General features: G+C 33.8%; 1 protein-coding gene across 2 annotated transcripts in view; it reads left to right on the forward strand.

Annotated features, from left to right (window-relative positions):
• Positions 1-20812, forward strand: part of LRP2 (LDL receptor related protein 2) — a 255216-nt gene that overhangs the window by 87293 nt on the left and 147111 nt on the right. For both annotated transcript variants that reach the window (XM_074215768.1, XM_074215769.1), the window contains exons 11-16: positions 1169-1338; positions 7997-8220; positions 10561-10767; positions 13555-13757; positions 15581-15721; positions 17556-17759. In XM_074215768.1, coding sequence (XP_074071869.1) covers positions 1169-1338; positions 7997-8220; positions 10561-10767; positions 13555-13757; positions 15581-15721; positions 17556-17759 — 1149 coding nt within the window. The remainder of the gene's footprint in view (positions 1-1168; positions 1339-7996; positions 8221-10560; positions 10768-13554; positions 13758-15580; positions 15722-17555; positions 17760-20812) is intronic.

Consider the following 20812-nt stretch of genomic DNA (forward strand, 5'->3'; position numbering starts at 1 on the left):
TTTGACTATTTCCAATTATTCTTTCATGCATTCCAGGGGATGAAGTCCAGTATCTATAGGCATTTATTGATATTGGGGCATGCTTATTGAGTTAAAAAAACTGATTTTTCAGATATTATAAATTGTTCTAATATGGCATTATTATTATGAGGTTGGCAGTAATCACAGATTCCAGAATATTAGAGATGGTAGGTATCATTGTAATTATGAAATTCAACCCATTTTATAAATGAGGCTCCTCAATGACTTGTCAAGTAGTGAAAGCTGAGGTTCAAATCCAGGACCATTTCCACTATGCCATGCTATTTTCTTAAACTATGTTATTTTGAGAAATGCTAAAAACATTTATATATGGAGTAGGATTGCAACATGCCAATATTCTTGGCATTCAGGGGCTTCACATCCTAGATCCATGCTACTTATTCCCCAACACACATTTGTTGACCAAGTGATAACTAATTCCTGACTGTTCCAAGAACAAAATACTCCATTTCTTGTCTCTAGACATTTTCTGTGGTGAAAAATCTTACCTCCTACAGGAAACTTTCTTCAATCCCTCTTAATTCCAGTGCTCTTACTCTGTTAATTATTCCCTATATTTCCTGTACATAGATTGCTTTGTATTTATTTGTTTATGTATTATCTCCCCCCATTAGATTGAAAGCTTCTTGAGGGCAGGAATTGTCTTTTGCCTCTTTTTGTGTTCCTAGCACTTAACACAGCATCTGGAAATGGTTTAATAAATGGTTATTGATTGATTGAGGAAAATACCTACTTGAAAGTGAACACCTCTGGAGTAGAATCTTGTCCTGACCCTCTTCCTAACAAATTAGATGGAGCTCTTGAAAGAACAATGGAAATAGATAAAATAAATGAGGTACCCATTAACCTAATTTCCCTAATACCAAGAGAGAAATAATTTTGAGCTAGTCTCTCCCAAGGTTTTTAAAATGAAGTCATTTAATCTTTCTGAGGCTCAGTATCTTAATTTCTAAAATGGGGATGATAATAACTGCTTTGTTTACCCTATGAGAGGTTATAGTGACTAAGGATAAGACAAGATGGGATACGAGGAAAACTTTTCACAAGTTGAGTCATACAAATGTCAAATGCTACTATTTCTCTTTATTAAATGCAATGAGCGATTTCTGTCTCATTCATTTTTTAGCTGGTGTAGCATCTCTGATTTTCTCAAATGGTCGGGACTTGCTAATTGGTGATATCCATGGAATGAGTTTCCGGACTCTGGTACAATCTCAGAATCGTGGAGTGGCTGTGGGTGTGGATTTTCATTTTTACTTGCATAGGATCTTTTGGACAGACACTGTACAAGATAAGGTAAGTAGAAATCTCAAGACTGGGCCCCAAATAGGGAGTGGGACCAAGAGTAGAAGTGTTGATAGCTTTTCATTTTTGAGAGTAGATGCAGGCAATGCCTTTGTTTTCTAACAAAAAAGGCCCTTGAGATATTTTATGTTAATCACCACCTTTTCCATGCTATACTATTACATGTGATACATTAACAAAGCAGCCTATTATATGGATTAGTCTTGAGCAACTTTTAATTTTATTCGAAATGGAGTCCAAGAGCCTAATTAAGAGAAATAGTAGACATTCTTTCAAAACTGGTTAGATATTTAGTCGTAATTTTTTGAAACTTGATCACTTAAAATGTAAAAAGTACTGTGCTTTTCTGGATGATAAAAATCAGATTTCACCTGCAACTTCTAAATGAAACTGGAATTGAGTGTTGGATAACAAATATTGACAGTATTTGGTTTAACAAGCCAGTATTTTGTTACATAGCCTTATTTGGAAAGTGAGATGGATTTAATTTCAACTTTGAATAAGGTAGTAGAGATTTTAAGAAATCAATTTGTGAGACTCCTTTAAGGTAGAGGATGTCTCTTTCTCCCTTTATTATATTTTCCCTAATTTCCAGTAGAGAATTCCAACATATTGTAATTATAGTTTCCTTAGAATTTTGTAGGATGAGAATCTGTTCCAATTGTGATTCTGATTTGCTTTAATAAGCAAAATATCCATGTTGATATCTTCAATGTGGATTTTCTTTACCCTGATGTAGATTACATCTTCTCTTCACCTTAGTAGACAGTATTCATGAGTTGTGACTGAAACAATTCATCACCATTGGGTAATGCTCTTGTGAGTATCCTCTTCAGAATGGGTTGGGCCTTAGATGGCAGGAACAATTTCCATTTTTTTTTGGATCGCACCCAAAGGCTTTTAATTTGGAAATATAGGATTTAAAGTTGGAATTCAATTGAGTCAAATTCAGCAGGTATTTGTTAAAGGATTTTAAAATAGATTTCTTCATTTTACTGATGATGAAACTAAGACCCAGGGAAGTTGTGACATATTCAAAATCACACAGATATTGAGAGCTAGGATTCAAACCCACATCTTTTACTTCTTTTTACTATGCCACAATAAGGGAAAAATTGAATTTGGAGTAAGGATTTGAATCTTGACTTTACGACTTAGTACCTTTTAAAACATTATTTTATTTTTAATTTAAAAATTTTTTAAACTGTATATTTATGATCTTAAGTAAGTCACTTCTCTTGGCTTCAATTTCCTTCCCTATAAAATGATAAATTGGTCTAGATTAATCACAGAATCTCAGAATTAGAAGAACCTTCAGTGGCCATCTAGTCTAATGTATATGAACAGAAATCTACAGCATCTTTCACAGTTGGTCATTCAACTTTAGTTTGAAGACTAGTAAAGGTTAAACCTCTCTCTCTCCTACACAGTACATTTCATTCTAATTGTTTAGAAGTTTCTCCTTAAACTTACATTTGTCTTTTTTGGAACTTTCCACCCACAACTTCTTGCTCTGGCATTTTGACAGAACCAATCCAACCAGAGAAAGTCTTCTCTTGGGGCAGCTAGGTGGCACAGTAGCTAGAGCACCAGCCCTGGAGTCAGGAGTACCTGAGTTCAAATCCGCCCTCAAACACTTAATAATTACCTAAACGTGTGGCCTTGGGCAAGCCACTTAACTCCATTGCCTTGAAAAATCTAAAAAAAAAAAAGTCTTCTCTCTCCTCTGTAGGATGACTCTTTGAATAAACTATTAGATCCCTGCTAAATCTTTTTTGTTCCAGGATATATTTACCTGTTCCTTCATATTGACTCTGTAAGATACCATGTTAGTTACCCCTCATAACTTTGTGTTACCTGAGAATTTGGTGAGCATGCCATCTCTGACTCTATCCAAGTCATTAGACAAGTTTTTTCTTTTTAAAAATTCCTAAGAATTATCAAGCACAGGTTAATTGAATTTGGTTTTCTCTCCTCAACTTCATTAGATAGCTTTCCATTTTTGAATCCTTTATCTAGAAATTCATTGTCATATTCAACCTTGGTTATCATGAAGTCAGATTACTTCCAGAGATGAAATATGGCACCAGGCATGTGGGATAAGAGATGTGGCTTTTGTAACTCAGCAATACCATTTCTGTCACCCTAACAGAACACCGAACCTAGGGTTAAAAGAGCTGGGCTCTTGTCCTTTCCTTTATTTGGACTCATCAGATATTCTCTCTGAGGCTTGTTTCCTTCATATGAATTAGCATGATGCCTTTTTCTTTTTGTATTTGAATCCCCAGAGCTTAGCACAATGCTTGGTGTATTATATGCACTTAAATACTTTTTCATTCATTCATTTATTCAGTTGTCTATCCTTTAATTTATTTTACCCTTCTACATTGAAAAAGAATGGCTTACTTTTAAATAGTCATTTGTAATTAGATTACTTTTTGTTTGTTTAGTTTTTTTTGGGCAAGGCAATGAAGTTAAATGACTTGTCCAAGGTCACACAGCCCAGATAATTATTAAGTGTCTGACACTGGATTTGAACTCAGGTCTTCCTGAATCCAGGGCTGGTGCTCTGTGACCACCTAGCTGCCCTTAAATTACTTTTAAAAATCATACTGTTAAAGCAGTTTTGTATTATGGTGGTTGTGATTGAAATTATTCAGAATATTCCCTATATGTTGATAATATAGGGTATTATGATAAAACTTTTTACTATTTAAAAGATCTATTTCTTTGGTTTGGATGTTCTTTCCACCTAGACTGATTACTGCACCTCTCCCCATCAATTGATGATCTTGATATATTTCAGTATCTGAAAAAATTCCTTCATTGCTTAATTGCCATTTTATACAAATAAATTCTTTCCCTCTTCCTTTGAGGGTCAGCTAGTCAATTCCTAACTATAGCAAAGTGATTAGCTGGCCTCTCCAAACTTAGCTAGGTTGGATTCTAGATGAGTAACACACACTTGTTATTCATTGGATCCATAAACAAAGACTTCATTTGTAAGGACCCTAGCTTGAGCTAGTTTAATAAACCCTTGCTATTGCATCTCCATTGTGTTGAGTGCCTCTTTTCTGTAATTGGGGACTTTTCTCAGACCTTAACAGACTTGCCAGAACTTTGTGTTCTGCTGACCCAGTCTTCAAGGAGTCCTTGGAGTCAGAGTTCTTGAATTCAAACCCCAGTTTTGCTAGTTACTCTCTGTGTGACCCTGGACATGTAGATGAATTTTTCTGTACTTTAGCTTCCTCACTTGTAAAAATAACTGGTTGGAGATTGCTTCTGAGGTCCCTTTGAACTCTAAATCTATGATTCAATAAACAAATACATGTATAGCATGTACTTTCAGACCTCTATCTTCTTGGTTGCCTTTCTTTTTGGCTTTTTGCAAGGCAATAGGCTTAAGTGACTTGCCCAAGGTCACATAACTAGATAATCATTAAGTGTCTGAAGTCGAATTTGAACTCAGGTCCTCCTGACTCCAGAGCTTGTGATCTATCCACTCTGTCCACTGAGTCACCTAGCTGCCCCTGGTTGCCTTTCTTTATTAATGTCCTTCCAAAAGTATGACATCCAGAATAAAACATAATATTTACAGGTTTTCTGACCAAAGCAGAGTACAGGAGGACTTTTACCCTCTTTCTTTTGGATGCTTTGCCTCTTTTAACTAAGATTACAAAAGTTTCTTGGTGGTCATATTATACCATTGACTAAATTTGATATGTAGACCATTGAAATTCTCAGATCTTTTTTCAAAAAGATGATTTCTCAAGTTCCTTCCAACTTTAGAACCTATCTACTTTTGAAGAAAAATTTTTGGAGTGAAAACTATGGAGAATTTGGTTTCCCTTCATTTAATTGTCATACTGTCAATCTATAACCATACCATTTTTAATTTTATAATTTTTAAATTTTATTATCTCCTGATAGAATAAGGGAGAGTAATTATGAATAAATTCTCAAGAAAGAGACAGATTATGTCTTAATCTGAATATAGAAATTAGGCATCCCATCTGAGAAAGAATTAGATGTCCCATTTGGGAAAGTAAATAAAACAGATTAATCAAAAGTTTAATTGTAGAATATAATGCATATCAAAATGTGACTACAAAAATACACTACTTGAAATGAACACAAAACATTTTTGGAAGTAGTGATTTAGACAATATGCTTTTTATCTTTCTTTCTTAGGTAAAGACCTTCTTGATGTTCCTATATATTTCAATTCAGTTCAATAAATATTTATTGATTTATTGATTGTGCTTGGAGCAGTGAGGTGTCCCTTTAGTGCATATAGTACTGGACCTGGAATTAGGAAGACTCATCTTCCTGAGTTTAAATCTAACCTTAGTCACTTACTAGCCATGTGATCCTGGGCAAGTTGTTTAACCCTATTTGCCTCAGTTTCTTCATATGTAAAATGAATTAGAGAAGGAAATGGCAAACCACTCTAATATCTTTGCCAAGAAAACCCCAAATTGGGACATGAAGAATTGGATATGACTGAAAATACTAAACACCACAAAATTGTCACTTTGTCATTGTCACTGCTTATTGCTGTGATTCTTGACCTGTTTTCTTCTAGAAATATATTCTATATTTCCCCTCATCTCTGGGAAGTTGGACTCTAGAATTTTTTCTAGCATCCAATATTTGTTGTTTTCCTTTGGAGTCTAAATATCAGTTTGAAAGCAAAATATTCCTTTCTTCTTTTAGTGATGTCTCTGTAGAACTAGGTTAGAATTTCTAAGATGTCTTCACCAGTACCTATAAAAGCTGAAGGATGATATATATCATTGATCAAATTTCCAGTTGTTTGTTGTAAATAATATTATAATAATGTTTCAATTCTTCAGCAGAGACATATACACATCTCTATTATGTATGGGTTTTGTGAATAACTGTAGTAGAAAAACAAAGAAAGAAACAAAAACAAAAACAACTTCCTAGTGTCCAACTCTTTGGTAACAAGGCATTCTGCTGTTTGCTAGGCAGGTCCTTGGATGAGAAATATACAGCCTTTTGCTAGGCATGCACTGGAATTCTTTTCCATCTTGGTAGAATCTGCCAGGCTTTGTTCTCTGCTGGCACAGTTTTTTAAAAACCCGGGGTCACTTATATGGCATGATAAGACATTAGAGGTAGAAATCAGTGGAAAATGAAACTGTAAAAGAAAAAAGTTCAAAATTCCTTTGGTTTGGTTTTGAAAAAAAAAGAAAGATGGGATTTTTCCAGTTTCTCCTTTTGTCTATAGATGAACTTTAAAATATGATTTATTTCCCTCCTCCTAACAGTTCAGTTCAATGTAGTATACCTAGAAAACTGCAGAATTTTACCAAATTCTACGTTCACATGAATACTTTTTGCAAAACTGATGGTCTATATCCTAAGACATTTGTTTTGTTGAGACTCTGAACTATCTTCAGAAGAGGAAAATGTCCTGCATATATAAAATGATCTATAATAATTATTTTTGTTGGAACAAAAATCTGGAAACTGAGGAGGTACCTATCAAATGGAGAATGGCCAGAATGGAATAGAATTGTGCCAAAAGAAATCATGAAAGAGATGTATGAGATGATGCAGAGTGAAATGTGCAGAACCAGGAGAATATTTATACGTCAACAACATTGTAAAGAACCATCTTAAAAAAGTTTATCAATGCAATGATCAACCATGCTTCCAGAGGAGCAGTAATAACACCAGGTATCCACCACCCTGACAAAGAGGTGATAGATTCAAGATACAGAATAAAACATATATTTTGGGGCCACTACTAATGTGGGAATTTGTTTTACAAGGATATTATCTTTCTTTTTTTTCAATTTGTAGGAAGTAAGAGCATGAAGGAAATTAGGGATAAGATTGCTCCCCCCAAAAAAGGAAGAAAAAAGAAAAGAGATGATCGGAGCATTTTTTAAACAATTAAAGGAATTCCAGAATGAATTCCAGAGAAGCAGGACAGTTTACTTTTTTTAAATTTATTTTTCCAATTAAATGTAAATATAGCTTTCAATCTTCATTTTTTGTAAAATTTTCTTCCTCCCACTCTTGCCTCCCCCCCACCCTAAGATAGTAATCTGATATAAATTGTTCTTTGTCTAAATGTGGATGGCATTTTCCATTACAAATCTTTTAGAATTGTTTTTGATCACTGTATTGCTGAGAAGAACTAAGTATCATAGGTTTTTTTTTTGTTTTTTTAGGTTTTTGCTAGGCAATGGGGTTAAGTGGCTTGCCCAAGGCCACACAGCTAGGTCATTATTAAGTGTCTGAGGCCGGATTTGAACCCAGGTACTCCTGACTCCAAGGCCGGTGCTTTATCCGCTACGCCACCTAGCCGCCCCTAAGTATCATAGTTGATCATCACACAATGTTGCTGCTCCTGTGTACAATATTTTCCTGGTTCTGCTTACTTCAACAGCATCAATTCATATAAATATTTCCAGGTTTTTCTGAAATTCAAAGCAAGACAGTTTTAAACTGTTGAATTTTATATTGAAAAAGGAAAGCAAGCTGTACATAACATTCACGTGATGGTGTACATGATCTATCCTGGGTATTTGAAAATGCATATTTTATGTGATGTTTGTTAATTTCAAAACAAAATTAAAACAATTAAAAAAAGAATTCTTGGTTTTTCTTGCAGGTTTTTTCAGTTGACATTGATGGTGCAAATATCCAGGAAGTTTTGAATGTTTCTGTTGACACACCTGAGAACCTAGCTGTTGACTGGGTTAATAATAAACTCTATGTAGTAGAGACCAGTGTCAATCGAATAGATATGGTGAATTTGGATGGGACAAATAGAGTCACCCTGATTACAGAAAATTTGGGAAATCCAAGGGGTATTGCGCTTGATCCAACAGTTGGGTAAGTGGCATAGGAATAATTCTAATGACTTTTTTTATATTTAGAATCTTATTTTTCCTTCAGCCTATTTAATTCAATGGGATTTCAATAAAAGCAGAAGAGAAATATAGCTTGACTAAAGAACAGAAAAGAAAAATATTCTTTTCATTGGTGTTTCATTGAAAATAAAGAAAACATATCCTAATATTTTTAGCCTATAAAGATCTGTGACATATTCAGATTCTTTCAAAATTAGGGGATTAGTCATTGTATGTTTCTTGACTGTCCTGTCTAGATTTTTCTCTTCCCTCAGAAGGCACTTTGCACACAGTAGTTTGATGAATGTTTGCTATTCAAACATGATTTCATCTTGTTTTTTCTTAATTCCTCTGCAAAAAAGAAACAATTTGTTTTTCTCCTATATGAAAGACCCCCAATGAGCCCTTATTGCTGGCATCTATCTCTCATCATCTAATCCAGATGGAAAAAAACAGTCATTGTTTCCTTTCATAGTTAAAAAATATTGGTTCCAGGTGACAGATAAAGAGAGTCACTGGATTGGCATGCTGAAGTATGACAATCCAGATTGCAAACAATTTTCACAAATCCTTAGTTTTGTAAAAATTCTGCCTATCCTGAAAAATTTTATTTTATTCTACTTTAAGGATATTACACTTTAACCTAAAGGACATCCTTGCTGTCATAAATTTTTGACCAATTACTAAAAAACACAAGCTTCTGCTTAAGGCAGATGAATAATTATTGAATTATCATAATACATATATTTTCATCAATACTATACGCAATACTTGGAAAAGTAGAAAGTTGTCTTAAATTCTATTTGCCCCCCCCCTTTTTTTTAGGTTTTTGTAAGACAAATGGGGTTAAGTGGCTTGCCCAAGGCCACACAGCTAGGTAATTATTAAGTGTCTGAGGTCGGATTTGAACTCAGGTACTCCTGACTCCAGGGTCGGTGCTCTATTCACCATGCCACCTAGCCACCCCTATTTGCCCCTTATTAATGATTTCTGTTATCCTGATTTCTTCCAGGCTCTGGCTTTTAGAACCTGGATTTATATTATGGCTATTTAATGGTTAAAGTAAAAATATTTGATTAAATCTGATTGTGAATATAAGACACTTTAAAAGTTAAGTGCTTACTTGCACAAGAATATGTGAAACAAAGAAATAGTAAGCACCCTAAGAGTGGTATTTCAATTCTTTGGGATAAATTTTTTTTTATTTTCCATTTTTTAGTTTTTTTAATACATTGGGGCTAAGTGATTTGCCCAAAGTCACAAAGCTAGGTAATAATCATTAAGTGACTGAGGTCACATAGCTAGGTAATAATTATTAAGAGACTGAGGCTGGATATGAACTCAGGTCCTCCTGAGTCCAGGGCCAGTGCTCTATTCACTGCACCCCTAGCTGCCCCTAGGATAAATATTGAGAGTACATATTTGGGTTAAGTTGCTGTAGGATCAAGCTTGGTTGATCTTAAACATGTTTAATATTACTGGCAAATGTTATGAATCTGGAATTTATTGGAATGATTTCTAACATGAATATTCCATTGACCTCATAAATGTTGACATCATCTTTGTAATGCCTAACTAAAATAGACTATTGTTGATAGGGTAACAGAAAATGTTTTCTATTCCAATTATTTTTATGGTGGTGAACAATTTCTAAATTTCTATATTGCTAAAGATTTAAAGTTAAAATTGTTCCTAATTTCCACATATGAGATTTCAGCATAGAAGACCTGACTCTCTCATAAAGCTTTATGATCTAATCCCAAGTTCAGTCAAAGCACTGTCTTCCATTTATGGTAGGAAATGGTTCCAATTAACTTAATTTCTGATCAACTATGCTGATTAATATTCAAGCCAAAAAGAAAGTATTCTATTTGCTATAGGATGGTATATTGAGGTAAAAAAATATTCATTATATCATATAAAGTGCTGATTTTCTTATAAAAGGGAATTCTAGGGTGCAGCATGGAGAGTGTGTGAGAAAATGAAGTCAATGGTGTATGACTGAGACACCTGGAAGTAAGACAGCCTGACAGATTAGGGTATTTGCACAATTGAGACTCTGAAGGACTTGTCTTTTCTGATCAACCTCTTGCACTGTTTGTACTATTCTGATATATTATTTACTCTATTGCTTTGGGTCTCAAGTCCCCTCGTTTTCTGGGAAGAAATCCTCACCAGTCTTTAGACACACTATGCAATCAATATAACTGGCCTTTCAGAACATTTGAAAGATGATGAAATAATAGAATTCCTTAGAAACATACACTTTCTATGTAAGCTTGTAAAAATGATTCTTTTATCTTTTATCTTTTTTTCTTTGTAGTTATTTATTTTTCTCAGACTGGGATAGTCTTTCTGGGGATCCTAAGGTGGAAAGGGCTTTCATGGATGGAACCAACCGTCAAGATTTGATAAAAACAAAGCTGGGATGGCCTGCTGGGATAACTCTGGATATTGTATCAAAGCGAGTTTACTGGGTTGACTGCCGGTTTGATTACATTGAGACTGTAACTTATGATGGACTTCAAAGGTTGGAAAGTTTTTTTTTTTTAATGACTTTACACATGGGGGTTAATGCAGGTAGTGGACGAAAAGAAGTGACAGGAAAGTAACTACATTAAAATATTGCTCAGTTGGTTGCCTTTACAACTGTGTTTGTATGAAGTAACCTAAATTGAAACTTTAAGTCATGTTGGATACCTCCCACTGCATTTAGGCTTTGATTTTTCCCATTCACACTTAGGATATATATTTTATTGGCATTCCTATTTGACTCTTTTTCTTTTTTATGTCCCTTGTAATTAATTCTAAATAACCTTTTTATTTTAGTTTTTATTTCTGATCCCCCAGTTTATTTTGTTCCTAGCATCTTCATATTTATTTAAAGTTTTCCAGATAAGAATTCACTGATTTAGGCAATTCTGAACTATTATACACTGTTATTATTATTATTATTATTATTATTATTATTACAATATGTTCCTAATTTAAGGGATATTTCTGATTTAGAATCTTTAAGCATGAAATACTTAATAGAAGCATTTATATGGAAAATAAAACATATTTTCTTTGTTCTTTTCTTATTATTTCCTTTGCAGTAGAACTAATTGTAAACTTATTGAACTTAATAACAGTATAGACCTTTCCTTTGTATTTAATATTTGCTTTATTCCTAGGCTAAGAAAAAGATCTTTTTCAAGATTCAACAAATATGTTGACCAACTTATTCCTTTTTATTTTTTAAAATTTATTTTTCTTCTTCAGTTTGCTCCTAGGACAAACATTTATCCTACCTCCTTTTAAAATTGTGACATCTACTGACCACTAGTACATGTTCTGATGTGCTAATATGATGACATTTGTCTTCACTTATCAACTAGTTGTTTTTGCCATCATGTATGCCACTCAGTGTTTTGTTCTAAGGTTAAAGACTTTAGAAAATAAAAAAAGATGAAGTATGATGTCCTGCTGCTAGGATGTGAATAGTATTTTGCCTGTGAAATAACATCAAAGTGATGCTTAAGATCACTAGTGAGACTGAAATCATAAAATTATTCCTCTTGCTCTGATAGTGGCTAATTCTGAGAAGTCAGAAGTTTGACTGAGAAGGAAGCATCTTTCTCACTCATATGGAAACGATTTAACCACGATCAGTCACTTGTTCTGAATGTGTCCTTCCAAAAATATTTACAGTATACCCTGTCACTTTAACTTTTAGGTCTTTTTTTTTTTTGCTCTCTCTTAAACTTTTACTGATTTTGTTCATTTGTCTCCAAATTCTTTCTATTTGGCCAAATGAAAATGGTTGTCCTGTGTAAGCTGACCCCCCCCCCACTGACCCCCCCCCCCCCCCCAGTGTTTTTCTCTAGTCCAAGTCTTAGGAAATCAAGAGATTCCTTAGGCTGTTTCCATCTAGCTTGTTTGTTCTCATTTAGTCTCAGTTCCCAGAATCAGAGATGAAAAAGAGATCTCAGAGAGGATCTGGTTCAACCCCCTTCTTTTACAGTTAAGAAAATTGAAGCCCAGGGAGTTAACAAGCTCAGCCAGTTAAGTACAGTGCCAGAATTTGAACCTAAGCCCTCTGACATCAAACTCAATACTCTTCTTTTCATTCTAAAATGCCCTTGTCTAATCCTTTTTATAGTCCTAAACTTTGAAGTGTTCCATTGATTTAAGTCTCTTAACTGAACTAACTCATTCTTTTAAGTTAACATGTAGCTCATTAAAAAAAAAAGTCAAGCCACTTGTTCCCTAAAATGAACTGAAATTCTCGAGTGAATAATCTTATATATGTTGACAATTACATTCTAGAAAATTTTGGTTTTTTTTTATTAATAGTATTACTTTAATCTTTTTAACAACTTGGTACCTCTTTGGTCATATTTGGTCAATATTTTTCATATTGTCCACATCAACTTTGGATATTATCAAATCATCCTGCTTTGCTTGTGAAGCAATACAATCTCCCCCCACCGAAAGTTCATTTGTCTCTTTGCCATTCAGTTACTTTTCCATCAAAACTGACTCTTTATGAGCTCATTTGGGGTTTTCTTGGCAAAGATATTAGAACAGTTTGTCATTTTCTTTTCCAGTTCATTTTACAGATGAGGAAACTGAGGCAGACAGGGTGACGTGACTTGCCAAGAGTCACATAGTAAGTTCTTAGATTTGAACTCAGGAAGATGTGTCTTCCTGACTCCAGAACTGGTACTCTATCCCCTGCTCCACCTAGCTACCTCAACTACCTAAAGGTATTTTTAAAAAGTCATTTTTGTCTTCCAGTTTTCTCTTATCTTGTTGATGCTGGAAATGTTATTCCTTCATCCAAGGGCTTACCATTTGATTTACTTGATTCAGCAGTTTAACAGAGACAGCCACTGGTTTTAGAGAAGAACATCAATCCATGTATGAAAATGCATGTATGACATAGACCAGGCAACATAGTGAAAAGAACACTAGATTTGTAGTTAGAGGATTGAGTTCATAACTTACTACTTATTAATCATATGACTTTGGTCAAATCACTAAATTTTCCTTATCTATAAAAAAGAGGATAACAGTAATACTTAAGCTACCTCATAAAATTGTCAGCATATTCAAAGAATTTAATATATTTTAAGAACCTTATGAATATCTCTCTATATATGTAAGCTATTACTATAAAATTATTGATTTTCAGTCAATGTTTAGATATTGCCTAGTGCACATACTTTCTGTTAATTTCTGCATTTAAAAATTGACAGATTACTTGACTTGGAGTCAAAGTGGAGTTGATCCATCTTTAATGAATAAATATATATTGTGTCTTTTATAACAGGAAGACGATAGCTCATGGGGGAGCCATAATTCCTCATCCCTATGGAATAAGCCTATTTGAACACAATGTGTTCTTTACTGATTGGACTAGGTTAGCAGTGATGAAGGCAAATAAATTTTCAGAATCCAATCCACAAATTATCTACCAGTCATCTTTGAGGCCCTATGGAGTGACCATTTACCATGCTCTCAGGCAACCCTATGGTAAGCTTAAAGGGTAATGGAAAGCAATACTTATTGGAAATGGGTTAAAAAGTTCATTTTTAATATTATGGAAGTTTATGGTAAATGATATTATGTGATTTATGATGCTTATAACATGTTATGACCTAGAAGCAAAAAAGTACCTACTTATTGCCTTTAGGATTTGAAGACAAAACTGTTAATAATGAATGAACATCCAAAGATCATCATGTGAGCTATAATCTTTCCTCAGTTAAATATGGTACCTCTTCATTGCTTGTCAGTGGGTTTCCAGTCTTAGGGCATCTCTTATTTATGACTCTGCCCATTTAGTTTACAAAGGAAAGGAGAATTCTCAGTTTTGTTTTTTTTTTTTTTTTTAGAAAATGCTAGGTTCATCTTCTAGACTTATTCTAAAGGTGTGAAAAAATGCACAAATTATATAAATATATATCATGGATACAAATATATATTTCTTTGGCTAGGGAGGGGCACTAGCAATTGAGGAGAGAGGGAGGGAAGGAGGAAATAATCAGGATGGTTTTCCTGTAGGAGATAGCATTTGATCTGAGCTGTGAAGGAAAATAGTATTCTGTGAGGCAGGTTTGGAGGGAATACATTCCAGGTTTGTGCAAAGACATCAAGATAAGTGGTGGGTCATATCTGGGAAACTTATCGATAGCAGGCCTACTTAGGTTAGAAGGATTTTTAGTTGAGCTCCATATCTGTTTTGTATTTTTTTCCTTTCTATTTGGTTTATGGCTTAAAAAGTTTATTAAGAAAAAATAAAGGATTTTTAATATCAGTGATTATTTAGAAGACAAATTTTGTTTTCAATTTGTTTAGCTTAGAATTAGTTTTTCTTAACTGAGCAAGAAAAGGCTTTAGAAGAATGAATGGAATAGATTTTAAAAAAGCAAACATAGAATTTAGACACTTGAAATGATCCCTTAAAAAGGTAGCATGGGAGGTTATGTACTTTTTACAATGATGCTTCTTAAAACCTTACTGTTTCACAGAGAAGAATAGGAAGAGGAAGGGAGTTAGTATTTATTAAGCCAGACACTACAATAAGAACTTTTAAAATATTTCATTTGATTTATACAAGAAGTTTATACAGTAGTAGCTATTATTGCTATTCACATTTCACAGGTGAGGAAAATGAGGAAAATTTGCCCAGGGAAACACAACTAGCAAGTTTCTGAGGCTGTCTTTTTCATTCCCCAAGTGTAGTGCTATATTCACTTCTCCACCTAGCTGTCTCTAGGAGAAAATGTAATCACTCATCTTCATGGTCACTTTAAATGCTGTTAGGCTGAATACTTTATTTACCAGATTTGGTTTTGAATTACTAATATTTATGGATTTTTGCTATCTGTATATCTTTTTATCTAATCTTTCTGTGGGTATTTTCACAAATCGCATTCACCCTTCAAGATTTATTGCCATGGAGGAGATACTTTAAAATCCAAGAATTTCTAAGTAAATGTTTCAAAACAATTTGGAATAGTGGTGAAACAGTATTACCTTCTATTTTGAATTTGGAGGTATTGTTAAAAGAAATCAGCCTCACTATTTCAAACCCATGGTTCATATTTAGATGCAGAAATGGAAAAAAGTTCCCACTTCAGTTTGTAAGGAGAAAGCAAGTGATCTTCTGAAATTAAATTTTAAATGAAGGCAGGGGCTTTTGTTCATTTGCATGTAGTAGTTACTTTAAAAATAATTAATGACTATGTTGAATTATATTTAATTGAATTTTTTTGGAAAATATGAAAATCAAGCTGTCAGTGACAGGAGAATGCCTGAGATTTAATACTATCTAATTTCTTCCCCTCTTCCAGTGAGGAATCCCTGTGGTAATAACAATGGAGGTTGTGACCAGGTTTGTGTCCTTAGTCATAGGACTGATAATGATGGCCTAGGCTACCGCTGCAAATGCATCCTGGGGTTTGACTTACACACTGATGGACGACGTTGCATTGGTAAAAAAAAAATGCTATGGATCCTTTCAGTAAAGCAGTAGAATGATCCATGTTTCCATGCGCTCTTCTGTCTATCAAATGTCATATAAATGTATTTTTTTTTGGCTGGGGTAGTTTCTCCTTATTTTGCTTGTATAATCTCTTTTCTTTCTTTCTTATCATTTCCCATAGTACCAAGAAAGAACTCTATATGATCTTTATAGAACATAACGCAAAGCCTTCAGGAGATAATAATTTCTACTCTTGGTAGAGTTTAAAGATGTGGGTTTCTGCTTTGCTGAGTCTCTCTTCAGTTAATTAAGACTTTAACTTTCAATATACTTCCCCTTTTAATTCTAATTCTTTCTGATGGCATTTTGCCCCTTCATGCTCTGCCCTTTTGGAGTTAAAATTTTTTTTCTATACATAATACAAAAATGAAATGTCGGATGTTTTAATTTGGGGTTCTTTTCTCTAATTAACATAGCCTCCAATTTGGTTGTCACTTTCCACTATTCTTAATTTTATCTTAAAGGTTCTTTTCTACATTTTTAGTAGTTTCTTTTAAGCAATTAATGATATTGCTTGGAAAAACTTTTGACTAGATCACACTTGTCAAAGCATTTGCTCCTTTGAGACAAAACATGCACCCTATCAGTTTAATTCTTTATCTTCAGTACCAATTCTCACGCCAGAGATTCCCTTTGTAGTTGCCAATTGTTATTTAGGCTTTATTGTTACCTTGACAGATCCTAAAACTTTAACTGCCTGTTGCTCTTACCCTATGATGGAAGACTGGTCTTCATCTTAACTGTCCTCAGACAACTCTATTAATGTCTCTTCTACTTCTGTATTTAAATAAAAGTGTTCTATTAAGAACTCTTTAAAATCAGGGACTGAACTACCTATCCATAGCATGTTCCTATCTTTCTATCATCTATCTATCTATCTATCTATCTATCTATCTATCTATCTATCTATCTATCTATCTATCTATCATCTATCTATCATCTATCTATCTATCTATCTATCTATCTATCTATCTATCTATCTATCTATCTTCTATCATCTATCTATCCATCTATGTATGATTTTGTCCCAATTACTATAAATTGTATCTCCTGACTCTGGACCCAGCATTCTTCTCTCTCTCTCTCTCTCTCTCTCTCTCTCTCTCTCTCTCTCTCTCTCTGTCTTTATGCTCACTGCTGCCTTCTTTTATCCTCAGGTTAAAAAAAAAAGCTTTTATTCAATGGTTTGCCACATGTTACATTTTTTTCAATTCTTTGTCTTGCTGCTATTGCTGATGCTCTCAGAACCTTGGTGCACTTTCTGAAATGGGGACCTTTACAGAAATGAACCAGAAAAAATGTGCTGAGAAATGGATTTTACAGATGGTTTTTTGATGAGATTTCTGTGGGATTTAATGGAACTTCTGAATGCCTGTATTCATGTAGCACAGGAATAGAATCCTTTCTAAAAGATGTTTTAAATAGAGACTTCATAGGAAGAAATGGCAGGTGGGACAGATGTATCTTCTTCCTAGCTGGTTGCCTTTTCTCCTCCTTCTACTTTGTTCTTTTGTTATTCTAACACTTTATCACATTCATTTTAAGCAATGTCTGAAACTCTTTGACCACATACTGTTTTATTTTACTGCTGATGTCTTGTTCCTATTTTTCCTTTCTCTCTTTTTTCCTTTTTTCTAACTATTTTATATTCAAATTAATTTTGATTTTCACACTAACATGAAAAATTATGGAATACATACTTTATGCATATGCATTCATTTGGGAATTATTTTTAATATTGAAGAGGTCATAAAAGAAACAACTTTTTTTTTTTATCTTTGTAGCTGTGAGGCAATTTCTGCTCTTCTCATCCCAGTTGGCAGTGCGTGGGATTCCATTTAACCTCTCTACCCAGGAAGATGTCATCATTCCAGTGACAGGAAGCCCTTCCTACTTTGTTGGAATTGATTTTTATGCACAGGAAGACACTATATTTTTTTCTGATACAACTAGGGATATTATTTATAAACAAAAAATTGATGGCACAGGTAGGATATAATAAATTTCTTTAACTCCTCTGGCTGAAATTTTTTGGTAACTAATAACTAAATTTGTTAGTATCTAAGTTTATAAACTTTGTATAGTTTCTGATATCTTTGGTAAAAGGAGTTTGATTAAGAAAAATATCAGTAGCTGTACTGTAGTTTGTAACAAACAAAACTACAATGAATACTTTCCCTTTATTTTCAAAATTCAAATATGTGCTGATGATAATTGATGAGTATATTTTCTGTCAGGAAAAGCTTATACTTTATCAATAAAAAGATACTAGTCTATATTTAGTCATGTCTGAAGATGATTTCCACTGGTCTATTAAAGCAATAAAATTTCTAGGTTTTAGGCTAGAAGTAAATTCAAGAACTTGGAATTAAAGATGAATTGTTTATATAATATTCATTTCTAGAAATATGATAGAATTTCTGGAAACCATGCCTTCTGAGACATCAGTTAATACATTATGTTCAATCTAATTTGGTTTTAAATGCATTTAATTGGACTAACATTATTTGAAAAGAGGCAATTTATATATTATTAATTATCATTACATAAGAGTTTGAATGAACCAAAATTCTTTAGCAGAAGCATGGGGTGGAGGAAAAAACAAAAAAATTGAAGGGCTAATTATGCCATATGTTAGCTCTGGGTCCTCTTTGATGCCCAATTTTCTCATCTGTAAAAGGGAGATAATAATTGTATCTAGATAACTCAGAGTTAATTTTTTAACTATTTATTTATTTTTCAATTACATGCAAAAGTAGTTTTCTACATTTATCCTGTTGCGAACTTTTGAGGTCTGCATTTTCTACCACCTTTCCTTCCCTCTCTCCTCCCCATGGCAGTGAATAATTTGACATGTTCAATAATGTTTAACACATTTTCATATTAGTCAGGTTGTGAAAGAGGAATTAGAATTAAAGGGGAAAAGACATGAGAAATAAAGGAAAAGCATAAAATACAAAATTTAAAATGAACATAATATGCTTTGCTTTGCATTTGGACTCCATAGTTTTTTCTCAGAATTGTTCTTGATTGTTGAACTGCTGGGAGGAACTGGATATATCATAATTGATCATCTCACAATGTTGTTAGTATGTACAATGTTTTCTTGGTTCTGCTCACTTCACTCAGCGTCAGTTTTTGCAAGTCTTTCTAAGCTTTTCTAAACTCTAGCTGCTCATGATTTCTTAAAGAACAGTAGTACTCCATTGCATTCATATACAATAAATTGTTTAGTCATTCCCCAATTGATGAGCATCCCCTTAATTTCCAATTTTTTGCCAGTTCAAAAAGAGCTGCTATAAATATTTTTGAACATGTGGGTCTTTTCCCCTTCTTATGATTTCTTTGAGATTTACCTATCAGCGATATTGCTGGATCAGATTGCAGTTTATTACCCTTTGGGCAGGGTTTCAAATTGCTTTCCAAAATGATTGGATTAGTTCACACCTCCAACCAAAAGTGCATTATTGTCCCAGTTTTCCCACATCCTCTCTAACATCGGTCATTTTCATTTTTGTCATTTTAGCTAATCTGATAGGAGTGAAGTGATACCTCAGAGTTGTTTTAATTTGCATTTCTCTAATCAATAATGATTTGGAGCATTGTAATTTCTTCATCTGAAAACTGCCTGTTCATACCTTTCAACCATCTATCAATTGAAGAATGACTTTTATTCTTTTTAATTTGACTCAATTCTCTAAATATTTTAGAAATGAGTCCTTTATCAGAAGCAGTAACTGTGAATATTATTTCCCAGCTTTCTAAATTTCTTCTGACCTTGGTTGCATTGATCTTGTTTGTGGAGCTGGAGTTTTGGGGTTTATTAAACAGAATATTACCATAGTCATTTACTACTGTTTCTTGAGTATCTAATCTATTCCACTGAGCCATTTCTCTATTTCTTATCCAGTACCAGACAGTTTGGTGACTGCTATTTTATAATAATAGTTTTAGATCTGGTGTGAGTTAACTCAGAGTTATTGTAAGTAAATGAGATAATAACATGTAAAGTACTTTGTAAATAATAATAAAATGTGATTATTATCTGCCAAATATCTAGATTGTGTTCACACATAAACATATATACATTAAGTGTGAATCCTTTCCCCTTCTTTATAGAAATGTGAGAACTAGAACTGGCTTTATCATGCTTGGGTAGTCCTGATGAATTCAGTTGTAGGAAAGTGTTATAGAAAAATAGTGTTTAGATTATTAATCTCTTGTATGAATAGTTTGGTGGTTAGAGGTCTGGCTTTGCAGTTGGGAACTTCAGGTTTTGCCTTTGACACATGCTAGCTGTGTGATCTTAGGTAAGTCACTTAACTTCCCAAGCAACTCTTTGTGATTATAAGTTGTAGTCTAGCTGCCAAAGTGCATCCATGGAAGACTTTCCACACTTGGAGTTCCTTATCCTGATGAAATCATGTCCAAACCAATATAAAATCTCCTGAAGTTCTTCAACATTAATCTTAGTAAACAAAATAACTTCATAAAGTTAGAGCATCATATCTGTAGAATGGATGAATACTTAACATTTAAACAATTGGAGAAGAGTTCTCTAGTGAACATGTCAGTCCTTTGTGAGAGATAGGCATGCCCTGAGATGTGGGAGAAGTGTTAGAACTGGGAGACGTTTAGAATTAGGATTAGAATTTGGAAACAAATATGGAGATGGAGAGAATTCTCTTTCCTTTGCGAAGGGCAGGGCTGCCCTGATATGAGTTCTCACTGAGAGAGGGACCATGCCTTAGAAAGCATGGTGGTTCTAGAATGTGGTGCTCTCAAGCCAGGGGGAATATAGTTACTTAGTTGAGCAGCATATACCTTTGAGTGGCAGGTTAGTTTTGTCCAACTATTGAAAGCTTGTTGCCAAATTGCACTCTACTGATGAATTGTCCTTTGTAAGGCAGATTAGCTTTAATTTACTGGTCAAAGACTATTGCCACAAAAATCACCATATTGATGATTAGACTATCTGGAGACAGGTTAACTTTAAAGTATCGTAATATACTGATACTCTGCCTGGCAATACAATGTCTCC

Source organism: Macrotis lagotis, chromosome 1, assembly GCF_037893015.1.
Source record: "Macrotis lagotis isolate mMagLag1 chromosome 1, bilby.v1.9.chrom.fasta, whole genome shotgun sequence".
In the NCBI taxonomy this organism is placed as follows: Eukaryota; Metazoa; Chordata; class Mammalia; order Peramelemorphia; family Peramelidae; genus Macrotis; species Macrotis lagotis.